The sequence below is a fragment of the Ovis canadensis genome, chromosome 2, assembly GCF_042477335.2.
Source record: "Ovis canadensis isolate MfBH-ARS-UI-01 breed Bighorn chromosome 2, ARS-UI_OviCan_v2, whole genome shotgun sequence".
NCBI classification, from domain to species: domain Eukaryota; kingdom Metazoa; phylum Chordata; class Mammalia; order Artiodactyla; family Bovidae; genus Ovis; species Ovis canadensis.
In genome coordinates, this window is record NC_091246.1 from 103,420,457 (window position 1) to 103,437,073 (window position 16,617).

At 38.0% G+C, this 16,617-nt stretch overlaps 1 protein-coding gene across 1 annotated transcript in view; it reads left to right on the forward strand.

Moving 5' to 3' along the window:
* The window catches only part of FZD3 (frizzled class receptor 3), a 94,327-nt gene that overhangs the window by 27,029 nt on the left and 50,681 nt on the right, over window positions 1-16,617 (forward strand). Inside the window, exon 3 of the mRNA XM_069576702.1 lies at window positions 5,563-5,759. Coding sequence (XP_069432803.1) covers window positions 5,563-5,759 — 197 coding nt within the window. The remainder of the gene's footprint in view (window positions 1-5,562; window positions 5,760-16,617) is intronic.

Here is a 16,617-nt window from a genome sequence, read left to right on the forward strand (position 1 = left end):
GAGCAACTGAACTAAACTGAATGTTAAGTAATCTGGACTTCATAGAATTTGTTCAGATTAGTTCTCTGCTGTTTTCTGGAAGAGATTGTGTAGAATTGGTATTCTTTTAAAATTGTTAGCTTTTACCAGTGAAAGCATCAGGCCTGAATATCTTTTTTCAGGAGATTTTAAACTACAAATTCAATTTGTTGAATAGTTTATAGGACTGTTCAGCTTATCAGTTCCATCTTGTATGAGTTTTGGTAGTCTGACTTCAGAGGAATTGGTCTACTTCATCTAAATTGTCTGGTTTATATGCATAGAGTTGTTTGTAATATTACTTATATATTTTTTAACATTTTTGCTGGAAAGTGAAAGTTAGTTTTGGCTGTTGTGGGTTTTCGTTGCTGTGTGTAGTCTTTCCCTAGTTGCAGAGTGTGGGGGCTACTCTTTCCTTTTAGGCTTTTCACTGTGGTGGCTTCTCTTGTTGCAGAGATGGGCTGTAGAGTGTGTGGGCTTCAGTAGTTGTGGCACATGGGCATGTCACTCAGAAGCATGAGGGATCTTCCTGGGCCAGGGATTGAAGCTTTGTCCCCTGCATTGGCAGGCGGATTCTTAACCACTGGGCCACTAGGGAAGTCCTTCCTTATTATATTTTTAATGTTGGTAGAGTATCTAGTGATACCCTTCTTTTCATTCTTGATATTGGTTAAGTTGTGTTTCTCTCTGTCTTTTTAAATCATTCTTACTAGAAGCCTATCAATTTTACTGAAGTTTTCAAAGAACCAGCTCTTGGGTTGAGTGTTTTTTTTTTAATAGTTGATTTTCTGATTTCAGTGTCATTGATTTCTCTTCTTTATTATTTCCTTTCCTTTGCTTGCTTTTACTTTATTTTGCTCTTTTTGGTTATTATGAATAACACTACTCTGTTATGAACATTCATATGCACATTTTTGCTTCAGTTCAGTTCAGTTGCTTAGTCGTGTCCGACCCCATGGACTGCAGCACGCCAGGCCTCCCTGTCTATCACCAACTCCTGGAGCTTGCTCAAACTCATGTCCATTTAGTCGGTGATGCCATCCAACCATCTCATCCTCTGTCATCCCCTTCTCCTCCCGCCTTCAGTCTTTCCCAGCATCAGGGTCTTTCCCAATGAGTCAGTTCTTCCCATCAGGTGGTGAAAATATTGGAGTTTCAGCTTCAGCATCAGTCCTTCCAATAAGTATTCAGGACTGATTTCCTTTAGGATGGACTGGTTGGATCTCCTTGCAGTCCAAGGGACTCTCAAGAGTCTTCTCCAACACCACAGTTCAAAAGCATCAGTTCTTCGGCACTCAGCTTTCTTTATAGTCCATCTCTCACATCCATACATGACTACTGGAAAAACCATAGCTTTGACTAGATGGACCTTTGTTGGCGAAGTAATGTCTCTGCTTTTTAATACACCACCTAGGATGGTCATAACTTTTCTCCCAAGGAGTAAGCGTCTTTTAAATTTCATGGCTGCAGTCACTATCTGCAGTGATTTTGGAGCCCCCCAAAATAAAGTCTGACACTGTTTCCATTGTTTCCCTATCTATTTGCCATGAAGTGATGGGACTGGATGCCGTGATCTTAGTTTTCTGACTGTTGAGTTTTAAGCCAACTTTTTCACTCTCCTCTTTCACTTTCATCCAGAGGCTCTTTGGTTCTTCTTTGCTTTCTCCTGTAAGGGTTGTGTAATCTGCGTATCTGAGGTTATTGATATTTCTCTGGGCAATCTTTATTCCGGCTTGTGTTTTGTCCAGCCTGGCATTTTGCATGATGTACTCTACATATAAGTTAAATAAGCAGGATTATTTTTGCTTAAACATGATTTAAAATTATTTGGTGTATATTCCTAGGAGTGGAATTGCTGGATAATGTGGCAGTTTTATGTTTAACTGCTTGAGTAGTTGCCAAACTTTTCCATAGTGGTTGCCTCATTTTACATTCCTATCAGCAAATTTTTTTGTACTTAGTCCAACAATCTTACTCTCTTATGTAGTTGGTAGTTCATTTATATATAATGCAATTGGTGATGTACTTGGGTTAATATCTACTACCTTATTATTTGATTTCAATTTTTCCAAACTGTTTGCCTTTTTCTCTCTATCTTGACTTCCTTTGTATTATTCTGTTTCTCTCTCTATTACCTAGTTAGTTGTGCATTCTTTTATTGCTTACTCCAGAAATTATGAGATGTGCTCTTGACTTACAGTATTCTAATAAAAATGATAACTTTGATCACTCTCCCCTGACTCCTGTCTTTATACTTTTATTATCACACATAATTATTTTGTATTTTATGTGTCTTTTAAGGCATTGTTTTTTATTTTTACAGAGAATATTCATTTCTATTTTCCCACATATTCACCTCTTTTGTGGCTTTTAATTCCTTTTGAATTTTCATCTTAAATTACTTTTAGCTTTTAGTGTAGATTTGGGCCAGTCATTTTTATGTTTTTGTCTATCTGAAAATGTCTTTACTTTGCCTTCACTTATTAAAGGGTATTTCTGCTGACCATAGTATTATGGTGAGCGGTTGTTTTCTCTTAGCTCTTTAAATAAGTCATTCTGTTGTTTTCTAGTATTCCAAAGTCCAGCAGTAGTTGTTCTGTTGAAGGTAAGGTGTCTTTTCCCCCATTGGTTGTTTTTACAATATTTTTCTTTGGTTTTCCACAGTTTAAATGCGATATGCTTAGGTGTATTTTTTGTAAGTATTATTCTGGGGATTTGCATAACTTTTTGACTCTGTGGGTTGCCTTTAATCAGTTTTGACAAATTCTTGACCCTCATCTTGTTATATATTGCCTCTGTTCATTCTTTCTTCCTTCTTTTGAGGTTCCAGTTATGTATATCCTAAACATTTTCATGTGTTTTACACATCTGTTATGCTTTTTTCTGTATTTTTCAGTAGTTTTTGGTCTGTGTGCTTCTGGTTTGGATATTTTCTATTGCCTTGTTTTCCATTTTGCCAGTTCTTTCTTCTGATATAGCTAATGAGCTCTTAATTTCATCATTTATGTATTTCACTTAGAGAATTTCCATTTGGTCCCTCTTATGATCGATTCCAATTTTCTGGAATCCTTCATCTTTTATTTTCTCAAACATATTTCTCACGTGCAGTCTTGGGACTGAGCTGAGTTGAGGCTGGGTTTCAGTTTTGACAGGTCTCTGCCTCCCTGTCATTTGCCCCCACTGCTGAAGTGTGGTCACTCAGGGGAGGGGCTTCCAGCTGCGAGTGAGTTATACTCATGTCCCCTAGTTGGACTTGAGGCTCTAATTTATGTTTCTTCATACTGATAACACTGCCAAAATCTCCACTCTGCTTTTCAGAGGCTTTATGCTTAGCTTTTTAACCTCCTGCCCTGTGCATCTCCAGAATTTTCAAATATCTTGAAGGGAAAATTAGCTCTGTGTCAGCCTAAACCTAGGAACTTCCGTGTTCACCCATCTGTCACTTTTGAATTTTGTCTGTAGTCTTTTTCTTTTTTCTAATTTGTATTTTATACTGGAGCATCATCAATTAACAGTGTTGTATTAGTTTTAGGGGGTACAGCAAGGTGATTCAATTATATATATACATGTACTGTCTATGGTCTTGCACGACTCCCAGAGCCCTGCTGGTTTCTTGGTTCTCTAGCATCACCCTGGGCAAAACTTGCTTCCCAGTCTCTTGCCTTACACCCAGGTTTACCAGATACCTCCTTGGAGAAGTGGCTGCACTTACCAGGCCACCTCTGCATACTTCCTGCTCTCTGATTCCTGTCTGTCTAGTTCTTTTCCTTTAGTAGTTCTCTAGTAGCCTTCAATGGAGAAGGCAATGGCACCCCACTCCAGTGCTCTTGACTGGAAAACCCCATGGATGGAGGAGCCTGGTGGGCTGCAGTCCATGGGGTCGCTAAGAGTCGGACACGACTGAGCGACTTCCCTTTCACTTTTCACTTTCTTGCATTGGAGAAGGAAATGGCAGCCCACTCCAGTGTTCTTGCCTGGAGAATCCCAGGGACGGGGGAGCCTGGTGGGAGGCCGTCTGTCTATGGGGTCATGCAGAGTTGGACAGACTGAAACAACTTAACAGTAGCAGCCTTCAATAGATACTTTAAAACTTTTCCTGTATTTTGAAGTTGTTCTTGATGGAAACATTGATTTAATTTAAAGTTATTAATTTAAAATTATTTTTTCTTGCTTGGAAGTGCTGATTGCATATAGTTTGTTTTATGTTATTATATATAAACATGTTATATTTATTATATATAGTATATATAGATATTATATATAGTGTTATATTTATTAATACATATATATAGTGATAGTGATGTTAAATGATAAAGTGATCATCACATACAGTTATGTATCAGTTACACATCTCTTATATAGTTAACTTCTTTTAACACCAGTTTCTCTAAGTGACTCAGTTTTTTGACTGCATTGTGTATAGAAGGCTTCTGGAAAATGTTTTATATCAATGTAGAAATAAATTGATTGAGTCTTAGTGGAAAAGACTTGTGGTGAGAATATGTTATTAGTTAAAAATCAGCAATGACTCTGAAACTGGTTATATAAACATGAAAAAAATATTTGGTAGTCAAAAGTCCAGGTGTACATTTCTTGGGATAATTGATCTATTCCTGAGGTTATGATGATAATTTTAGTATGGTTTTATGTTTGGGGCCACTATTTTTTCTTTTTGTTTCCTTAAAATCAGCTTACAGTGTTAGCTGTGTTTACATCATAAGATTTCAGAGTTCAAAGAACTCTAGTGTATGTTCTTAAAATTTTTTTTTAATGTAAAAAGAACAGGAAAATATGAGACCAAAGTGATACCGCTTCCTTTACCTGCCACCTCAAAACATGTACTACTGTGTATAATAACAACTACTCTTTGTCTCCTGTTGGGAAGGATTGAAAGCAGGAGGAGAACGGGACAGAGTTGGTTAGATGGCATCACCGACTCAATGGACATGAGTTTGGGTAAACTGTGGAATTTGGTGATGGACAGGGAGGCCTGGTGTGCTGTGGTTCATGGGGTCACAAAGAATCGGACACGACTGAGCAACTGAACTGAACTGAACTTCCTCTCCTACCCTTTCCTTTCATTTTTTGTCCTCCTCTCCTATTGATATATGTTAGTTGACAAAAATACAGAAATTGAAGTACATAAGAAAAAGAAAATTGAAACCTTTTGTAATCCCATTACCAAGCCATAATTAGGTTTCTGAGCATTTGACACGTATCTTTTGTGGATTTTTCTTTGTAAAATGGACTGTATTGTTATTTGTTGTTCTCAGCCAGGCCTTTTCATTAATATCACCTGTGATAATTAAAATATCCATATAGATTCTGCAATACACCTCATACTTAACCAAATCAGAATCTCTAGGTGATTCTCTGTGAAGAGGGTTTTGTTGAAAAAAAGAAAAGCTTCCTTCAGAAAATTTTAATTGCCTTCAGAAGTCTTCTAAAACAGAAAAAGCAAGAATATTGCCATATTATATATGAAGAAAGCTTTAACTTGTATACAGCTCTTCATCTAATGATTTGATTTGAACTTTTCCCTAGCCATTCCACCCTATGGTGAATTTGGATTGCTCTCGGGATTTCCGGCCATTTCTCTGTGCACTCTATGCTCCTGTCTGTATGGAATACGGCCGTGTCACACTTCCCTGCCGTAGGCTCTGTCAGCGGGCTCACAGTGAGTGTTCGAAGCTCATGGAGATGTTTGGTGTTCCTTGGCCTGAAGATATGGAATGCAGTAGGTGCGGAAATCATAGATTTTTCATGGACCATTGCTTCTTTTACAGCATGTTTAAAATTGTTTTCTAGTTCGTCAGTTTTTAAGAACTTTTCGAAGTGTGTATATTACTTATAATTTTGAACAGAAGTTTCATGCCTCCGAGCTGTTCATTTCCTTAGGAATTTGGAATGAAATGAAAAAGGTGGAAAAAGAAAAACATTTCTATGAAGAAAATTTTAAAATAATTAAGAAAAACATAATCAAGATATAGATTGTTGATATCTTTCCCTTACAGTTTTTTTCTGATTATAAAAGTAATGCCATTTATAAAAGATTAGAAGATATAGAGAACATAATCATTTGTTGCCTCATTACTAAATATCTTTAATGATGATTTAATGGGACTTGAATATCTTTATAATTTCAGTGTCAATAACTATAGTAGTTTTGTCAATTCTGTTTTTCTTTCTTTTTTTTTTTTTTTTTTCAATTTTGTTTTTTTGACCATGCAACATGTGGGATCTTAGTTCCCTGATCAGAGATAGAACCCATGCCCTCTGCACTGGAAGCACGGAGGCTTAACCACTGGACTGCCAGGAAAGTCCCTCAGTTCTGTTTTACTGTAGCGTATTAACATACTTAGACCCAGAAAATGTCAGATACTTTTCAAATCACTTCCAGTATATAGACTGTAAGCATTTCCTAAAGGTTTGCAGATATTTACCTGATAGTCTTATAGATTTGTATAAGAGAACATAATTGTTAGTAATAACGTGTATGGTAGTAATACTGAATTTTTTGTACTATAATGTTATACCTTTTTGTGTTCTTACATATTTCAAGGATAAAGCATAGATGAATACCTATAAAACTCTTACTATCTAGCTTTGTCCAATAGTATTTTGCAGTGTTTGCTTCAGGTTTTTTTTTTTTTTTCTCTTGGCCACACCCAAGATCCCTATGGCTTGCAGGATCTTAGTTCCCCCAACTAAGGATGGAACCTGGGGCCCTGACAGTGAGAATACTGAGTCCTAACCATTGGACCACCAAGGAATGCCCCAGATTTCTTTTTTAAAGAAATAAAACAGTACAGGTGGAGCTGAAAATTCCTTCATTAGTATCCATCTTGATTTCATTTCCTTCTTTTCTCCCCAGAGATGAGATAATCATTATGTTGAATTTGTTGTTAATTCTTATGTTTGTTTCTATACTCTTACTATACATTACATATATATCCATAAGCAACATTATATACTTTTTTACATTTCATATATATATATATATATATACACACATATATAATGTTGTTTATGTATCTGTGTTTATATCTATATCTGTGTTTATCTTTGTTAGTCTGGTTCATTCCTCTTAATTGCTGTGTAATGGCCAATTTTCTATAGTTATTTAGCCATCTTCTACTGATGGTCATTTAACTTATTTCCAAGAGTTTGCGTTTATGGGCAGTGCTGCACAGAATACTTTTTTTCTCCTTCATGTTTAAAATTAATTTTATTTATCATCTATCAATAACTCTTGGAAGCAGGTAAAAAGCCCATGTTGTTACTGTCATTTGATAGATGGGAAAACTTAAAACATGTATTAGTTACTTGTAGTCAGTTCACTGACAATTTGCTTTCTCTTATTTGTCCACGCTTTTTTCCACCTATTTGACATACTCTCTTATCTAGCCCCATCAAACCAGTCATCCACTGTCTCCCCCAAACCTTACAATACTTACAGTTCCTCTTTTGGAAATCTAAACTTCTTGGTGTTTATACCAACAGTTATGAATTACCTCGGCAGGAATCCTATTTTATGTGTTGTGTCTAGCTCCTATTGTTTAGTGGTCTTTTTATTTTAATAGGTTATGTACAGCTATAGAAATGTCATTATGATCTCTGTTTTGATAGCATTAAATCTATTTTATGTCCTCACTGTGTTGCCTGGAATTGCCTGACTCTGAATTCTTACTTAAATTCTGACAAACCTGCTCTTTCATAATAACCTTTCGTTCTTCCAGTCTCTCATATCCTTCTTCATACTGTCTTTGTGTTTCAGTTTCATGGATACCCCAAAGTTTTGGGGTTTCCCTCACCTTTCCTAATAGGTCCCTTCCTGATCTGATTTTTTTTCTTACTTAGGTTAAGCTTTGTTGTCCATTACATAAAATAGTACTTTTGCTAACAGTTTCAACTTATTCCTTCTACTGTACTTGTTCAGATCTCTAGCTGGACCAATTCAACTAATTTCTTACAAATTAGTTATGCTGCATATTTAATTATTTAAACCATAGCAACTCCTTTTTTTCCCCTACAGTCCAGATTCTATCATTGTTTTATTATATTTGCTTTATCATATCTGTCCATCCCTCTGCTGATCCACTAATCTACATTATTCTTTGAGTGTATTTCAAAATAAATTAGAGACAGCAGTTACTGTCCTCACAAATATTTTATCAGGTCCTTCACCAAACATTTGTCTTTAGTTTTGTGGGTTTTTTTCTGTTTAAAACTTTACAAGGAAATGCATAAATCTAAAGATGTGGTCAACTGGAGAAGGGAATGGCAAACCACTTCAGTATTCTTGCCTTGAGAACCCCAGAAACAGTATAAAAAGGCAAAATGATAGGATACTGAAAGAGGAACTCCCCAGGTCAGTAGGTGCCCAGTATGCTACTGGAGATCAGTGGAGAAATAAATCCAGAAAGAACGAAGGGATGGAGCCAAAGCAAAAACAATACCCACCTGTGGATGTGACTGGTGATAGAGGCAAGGTCCGATGTTGTAAAGAGCAATATTGCATATGAACCTGGAGTGTCAGGTCCATGAGTCAAGGCAAATTGGAAGTGGTCAAACAGGAGATGGCAAGCGTGAATGTCGACATTCTAGGAGTCAGCGAACTAAAATGGACTGGAATAGATGAATTTAACTCAGATGACCATTATATCTACTACTGCAGGCAGGAATCCCTTAGAAGAAATGGAGTAGCCATCATGGTCAACAGAAGAGTCTGAAATGCAGTACCTGGATGCAATCTCAAAAACGACAGAATGATCTCTGTTCGTTTCCAAGGCAAACCATTCAATATCAGAGTAATCCAAGTCTATGCCCCAACCAGTAAAACTGAAGAAGCTGAAGTTGAACAGTTCTATGAAGACCTACAAGACCTTTTAGAACGAACACCCAAAAACGATGTCCTTTTCATTATAGGGACTGGGATGCAAAAGTAGGAAGTCAAGAAACACCTGGAGTAAAAGGCAAATTTGGCCTTGGAATACGGAATGAAGCAGGGCAAAGGCTAATAGAGTTTTGCTAAGAAAATGCACTGGTCATTGCAAACACCCTCTTCCAACAACACAAGAGAAAACTCTACACATGGACATCACCAGATGGTCAACACTGAAATCAGATTGATTATATTCTTTGCAGCCAAAGATGCAGAAGCTCTATACAGTCAGCAAAAAGAAGACCAGGAGCTGACTGTGGCTCAGATCATGAGCTCCTTATTGCCAAATTCAGACTTAAATTGAAGAAAGTAGGGAAAGCCACTAGACCATTCAGGAATGACCTAAATCAAATCCCTTATGATTATACAGTGGAAGTGAGAAATAGATTGAAGGGACTAGATCTGATATATACAGTGCTGGATGAACTATGGACTGAGGTTCATGACATTGTACAGGAGACAGGGATCAAGACCATCCCCATGGAAAAGAAATGCAAAAAAGCAAAATGGCTGTCTGAGGAGGCCTTACAAATAGCTGTGAAAAGGAGAGGCGAAAAGCAAAGGAGAAAAGTAAATTTATAAGCATCTGAATGCAGAGTTCCAAAGGATAGCAAGAAGAGATAAGAAAGCCTTCCTCAGCAATCAATGCAAAGAAATAGAGGAAAACAACAGAATGGGAAAGACTAGAGATCTCTTCAAGAAAATTAGAGATACCAAGGGAATGTTTCATGCAAAGATGGGCTCGATAAAGGACAGAAATGGTATGGACCTAACAGAAGCAGAAGATTTTAAGAAGAGATGGCAAGAATACACAGAAGAACTGTACAAGAAAGATCTTTATGACCAAGATAATCACGATGGTGTGACTACTCACCTAGAGCCAGACATGCTGGAATGTGAAGTCAAGTGGGCCTTAGAAAGCATCACTATGAACAAAGCTAGTGGAGGTGATGGAATTCCACTTGAGCTATTTCAAATCCTGAAAGATGCTGCTGTGAAAGTGCTGCACTCAGTGTGCCAGCAAATTTGGAAAACTCAGCAGTGGCCACAGGACTGGGAAAGGTCAGTTTTTATTCCAATCCCAAAGAAAGGCAATGCCAAAGAATGCTTAAACTACCACACAATTGCACTCATCTCATATGCTAGTAAAGTAATGCTCAAAATTCTCCAAGCCAGGCTTCAGCAATATGTGAACCGTGAACTTCCTGATGTTCAAGCTGGTTTTAGGAAAGGCAGAAGAACCAGAGATCAAATTGCCAACATCCTCTGGATCATGGAAAAAGCAAGAGCGTTCCAGAAAAACATCTATTTCTGCTTTATTGACTATGCCAAAGCCTTTGCCTTTGTGGATCACAATAAACTGGAAAATTCTGAGAGAGATGGGAATACCAGACCAGCTGAACTGCCTCTTGAGAAACCTCTATGCAGGTCAGGAAGCAACAGTTAGAACTGGACATGGAACAACAGACTGGTTCCAAATAGGAAAAGGAGTACGTCAAGGCTGTATATTGTCACCCTGCTTATTTAACTTATATGCAGAGTACATCATGAGAAACGCTGAGCTGCAAGAAGCACAAGCTGGAATCAAGATTGCCGGGAGAAATATCAATAACCTCAGATATGCAGATGACACCACCCTTATGGCAGAAAGTGAAGAAGAACTAAAAAGCCTCTTGATGAAAGTGAAAGTGGAGAGTGAAAAAGTTGGGTTAAAGCTCAACATTGAGAAAACGAAGATCATGGCATCTGGTCCGATCACTTCATGGGAAGTAGATGGGGAAACAGTGGAAACAGTGTCAGACTTTATTTTGGGGGGCTCCAAAATTGCTGCAGATGGTGACTGCAGCCATGAAATTAAAATACGCTTACTTCTTGGAAAGAAAGTTATGACCAACCTAGATAGCATGTTGAAAAGCAGAGACATTACTTTGTCAACAAAGGTCCGTCTAGTCAGGGCTATGGTTTTACCTGTGGTCATGTATGGATGTGAGAGTTGGACTGTGAAGAAGGCTGATTGCCGAAGAATTGATGCTTTTTAACTGTGGTGTTGAAGAAGACTCTTGAGAATCCCTTGAACTGCAAGGAGATCCAACCAGTTTATTCTAAAGGAGATCAGCCCTGGGTGTTGTTTGGAAGAATTGATGCTAAAGCTGAAACTCCAATACTTTGGCCACCTCATGCGAAGAGTTGACTCATTGGAAAAGACTCTGATGCTGGGAGGGATTGGAGGCAGGAGGAGAAGGGGATGGCAGAGGATGAGATGGATGGATGGCATCACAGACTCGATGGACATGAGTCTGAGTGAACTCTGGGAGTTGGTGATGGACAGGGAGGCCTGGCATGCTGCAGTTCATGGGGTCACAAAGAGTCGGACACGACTTAGCAACTGAACTGAACTGAAAGATAGCACCTGAGTTTTAACAAAAACCTGCAGCTTAGAAAGCCAAATCCTTAGAAGGATATAGAACAGATCATTACCATTACCTCACGCTTTCATGTACCTTGCTAGTCAGTCCATGTCTATACCATCCTTTGGAAGCAACTACTGTTTAGCATCCTTCCTAGATAATTACTTTGTACATTCCAGCACTTCATACAAATAAAGTCATATGTTGTATAAATCTTATTTTGCTTGAGTTAAGATTGCTCTTTCTTGCTCTATTTTCAAGACTCAGTGTTTGTGTGTTCATTAATAGTTCTTTCCTTTTTCTTGTCTTCCATTGTATAGATTACTGTATTTTGCTTATCTGTTCTCCTGTTGATAGACATTTTAAACCATAGCTGCTGTATTTGCTCTTTGTCTTTAGTCAATTTCCAATGTGGTCAACAGGAAAGTTTCTATTCATTCTCCTCAGCACTTATGCCAAATCTATGTCACTCACTTCAAACCTATATTTCATTTCATGTTTATTCCATATTTGACCCTTACTCCCCTCAACCTCAGTCTGTCCTCCTTTCCTGAAAATCACTTTGGCATTTTGTGCAAACTGTTGTGGTCTGCTACATCTCAGACCAGTCCTTCTCAGTTTCCTTTCTTGCATCGTCTTCTTCCTGGTGCTTCTTAGCAGTCTTTTTCTGTTCTTTTTGATTCTACATGCTTCCCCTGGACAATTTCATCTCACTGATTTTAACTGTTACTCACATGCTGATGACTCCTAAATCCAAATCTATAGCCTTGGCATCTTTCTGGTAAATTCCAAATCTGTGTAACAAGCAGCCATTGGATATCCTAACCTGAATTTGTCTCAAGTACCTCAACTTCAACATATCTAAAATTGACTTTACTCCTTGCTCATTTTTCTTTTAAATTCCTGGAAGGCATATTCCTCCTTCATTGACCTAAAGCTCCCACATCCAGTCAGTTGTAGATTCTGTTGCTTTTATTTAACTAATTTCGTAGCTGTCTCACTCTCACTGCCTTATCTGGTTTTAGTTATGTTTCATCAGATTTCTCTGCTCTCAATTTTGTACAGCTCAAATGTCTTCCATACTCCTTCTAGTCATCTTTCTAATTAACTTGTATGTGTGGTGAGCTCTTAGTCATGTACAACTCATTGAGACCCCATGGACTATATATATAGTACACCAGGCTCCTCTGTCCATGGAATTTTCCAGGCAAGAATATTGGAATGGGTTGCCATTTCCTTCTCCAGGGGATCTTTGTGACCCCAGGATCAAACCCATGTTTCTTGAGTCTCCTGCATTAGCAGGCAGGTTCTTAACCAGTTGAGCCACCAGGGAAGCTGTTAACTTGGGTAAGGGCTATATGAATATGTTTAGTCAACAGTTATCAATTCAGCAAATATTTAGTCAACAGTCATCCATTCAGCAAATATTAATTGGATGTCTTCCATGTGCTAGACACTATTCCAGATAGTGAAGATGAGTAGTGAACAAAACATGGTCTGTTCTTATGGATCCGCAGTTCTAGTGATGGTTGTAATGGTAGGATATAAATAAATAGATAATGTCAGATAGCAGTGAATGCCAGTAAGAAAGAATAGAGCTAGGTGACATGATATACTGTGGAGACATGAGGGAAGTCCTTTTTAATCAGGAGACAGTGGAACAGGGACGTGAATGGAATGAGAAAACAAATGATACAGATATCCAGGGAAGATCAGTCCAGGCAGAAGAAGCAGAGCAACACGTGCAGAGCCTCTGAAGTGGACGCGTGCTGGTTATATTCACACAACAGCAGGGACGCCACAGAGGCTAGAGCCATGTGAGTAAGGGAGAAGGGAAGGAAATACGATCAGAAAGCACTGGGGTTGGGGAATGTCTTTAGAGCTCCTTTTGGAATTTGGATTTGATTCTGAGTGAGTTAGAAGATTTTGAGCTGAAGAGACATGATCATGAGCACAGGGGTGGCATGTCTTTAAAGGATCACTCTGGTTCTTATGTACAAATGGAGATGAACTAGAAGCCACTCCAGAAATCCAAGGATGAGGTACTAATAGCTCAAACTGGGTGAATGCCATGGAGGACGTGGAAAGTGGTCAGATTTTAGATACGTTGCAAAGTCGAATGACAGAAAGTGCTGGTTTCATTTGCTATTATTTTCTCCCATTCTGAGGGCTGTCTTTTCACCTTGCTTATTGTTTCCTTTGCTGTGCAAAAGCTTTCACTTTAATCAGGTCCCACTTGTTTACTTTGTTTTTATTTCCATTACTGTAGGAGGTGGGTAATAAGAGGATCTTGCTTTATGTCATCGAGTGTTCTGCCTGTTTTCCTCTAAGAATTTTAATAGTTTCTGGTCTTACATTTAGGTCTTTAATCCATTTTGAGTTTATCTTTGTGTAGGTGTTAGGAAGTGTTCTAATTTCACTCTTTCACATGTAGCTGTCCAGTTTTCCCAGCACCATTTATGGAAGAGCCTATCTTTGCCCCATTGTAAATTCTTGCCTCCTTTGTCAAAAATAAGGTACTCATAGGTACATGGGTTTATTTCTGGGCTTTCTATCTTGTTCTGTTGGTCTATATTTCTGTTTTTGTGCCAGTACCATACTATATTGATGACTGTAGCTTTGTAGTATAATCTGAAGTCAGGAAGGTTGCTTCTTCCAGTTCCATTCTTTCTCAAGACTGCTTTGACTATTTGGGATCTTTTGGGTTTCCATATGAATTGTGAATTTTTTTGTTCTAGTTCTGTGAAAAATGCCATTGGTAATTTGATAGAGATCACATTGAATCTGTAGATTGCATTTGGTAGTATAGTCATTTTCACAATTTTGATGCTTCCTACCCAGAAACATGGAATATCTCTCCATCTGTTTATGTCATCTTTGATTTCTTTCATCAGTGTCTTGTAATTTTCTGTGTACAGTTCTTTTGTCTCCTTAGGTAAGTTTATTCCTAGATATTTATTTTTTTTTGTTGCAGTGGTGAATGGGATTGATTCCTTAATTTCTCTTTATGATTTTTCATTGCTAGTTTATAGAAATGACAGTGATTTCTGTGTATTGATTTTGTATCCTGCAACTTTGCTAAATTCACTGATTAGCTCTACTCATTTTCTGATACTGTCTTTAGGGTTTTCTATGTACAGTATCATGTCATCTGCTAACAGTGAGAGCTTTACTTCTTTTCTGATCTGAATTCCTTTTGTTTTTTTCCTTCTCTGATTGCTATAGTTAGGGCTTCCAGAACTATGTTGAATATAGTGGTGAAATCTTAGGGGGCATGCTTTTAGTTTTTCACCATTGAGAATAATGTTTGCTGTAGGCTTATCATATATGCCCTTTACTATGTTGAGGAAGGTTCCTTCTGTGCCCATTTTTTGAAGAGTTTTAATCATAAATGGGTGCTAAATTTTGTCAAAGGCTTTTTCTGCATCCACTGAGATGATATGATCTTTTTTTCAATTTGTTAATATGGTATATCACATTGATTGATTTGCATATATTGAAGAATCCTTGCATTCCTGGTATGAACCCAACTTGATCATGGTGTATGAGCTTTTTGATGTGTTGCTGAGTTCTGTTCGCTAAAATTTTGTTGAGGATTTTTTGCATCTATGTTCATCAGTGAGATTGGCCTGTAGTTTTCTTTTTTTGTGTTGTCTTTGTCTGATTTTGGTATCAGGTTGATGGTGGCCTTGTAGAATGAGTTTGGAACTGTTCCTTCCTCTGCAATTTTTTGAAAGCGTTTTAGAAGGCTAGGCATTAGATGTTCATCATGAGAAACACTGGGCTGGAAGAAGCACAAGCTGGAATCAGAATTGCTGGGAGAAATATCAATAACCTCAGATATTCAGATGACACCACCCTTATGGCAGAAAGTGAAGAGGAACTAAAAAGCCTCTTGATGAAAGTGAAAGAAAGAGGAGAGTGAAAAAGTTGGCTTAAAGCTCAACATTCAGAAAACGAAGATCGTGGCATCTGGTCCCATCAATTCATTGGAAATAGTGGAAACAGTGTCAGACTTTATTTTTTGGGGCTCCAAAACCACTGCAGATGGTGACTGCAGCCATGAAATGAAAAGACACTTACTCCTTGGAAGGAAAGTTATGACCAACCTAGATAGCATATTCAAAAGCAGAGACATTACTTTGCCAACAAAGGTCTGTCTAGTCAAGGCTATGGTTTTTCCTGTGGTCATGTATGGATGTGAGAGTTGGACTGTGAAGAAAGCTGAGTGCAGAAGAATTGATGCTTCTGAACTGTGGTGTTGGAGAAGACTCTTGAGAGTCCCTAGGACTGCAAGGAGATCCAACCAGTCCATCCTAAAGGAGATCATTCCTGGGTGTTCATTGGAAGGACTGATGCTGAGGCTGAAACTCCAGTACTTTGGCCACCTCATGTGAAGAGTTGACTCATTGGAAAAGACCCTGATGATGGGAGGGATTGGAGGCAGGAGGAGAAGGGCACAACAGAGGATGAGATGGCTGGATGGCATCACTGACTCGATGGACATGAGTTTGTGTGAACTCCAGGAGTTGGTGATGGACAGGGAGGCCTGGCGTGCTGAGATTCATAGGGTCACAAAGAGTCTGACACGACTGAGCTACTGGACTGAACGGAACTGAACTGAAATAATTGATAGAATTCTCCTTTGAAGCCGTCTGGTCCTGGGCTTTTGTTTTTTTGGGAGATCTTTGATCACAGGTTCAATTTCAGTGCTTGCAATTGGGTTGTTCATAATTTCTATTTCTTCCTGGTTCAGTCTTGGAAGATTGAACTTTTCTAAGAATCTGTCAATTTCTTGCAGGTTATCCATTTTATTGCCATATAGTTATTCGTAATAGTCTCATAATTGTTTGTATTTCTGCATTGTCTGTTTTAACCTCTCCTTTTCATTTCTAATTTTGTTGATTTGATTCTTCTCTTTCTTTCTTGATGAGTCTGGCAAAAGGTTTGTCAATTTTGTTTATCTTCTCAAAGAACCAGCTTTTAGTTTTATTAATCTTTACTATTGTTTCTTTCATTTCTTTTTCATTTATTTCTGCTCAGATCTTTATGATTTCTTTCCTTCTACTAATTTTGGGGTTTTTTGTTCTTTTTTCTTCAGTTGTTTTGGGTGTAAAGTTAGGTCGTCTATTCCATGTTTTTCTTGTTTCTTGAGGTAGGGTTGTATTGTCATAAACTTCCCTCGTAGAGCTGCTTTTGCTGTCTCCCAAAGGTTTTGAGTTGTCGTGTTTTCATTGTCATTTGTTT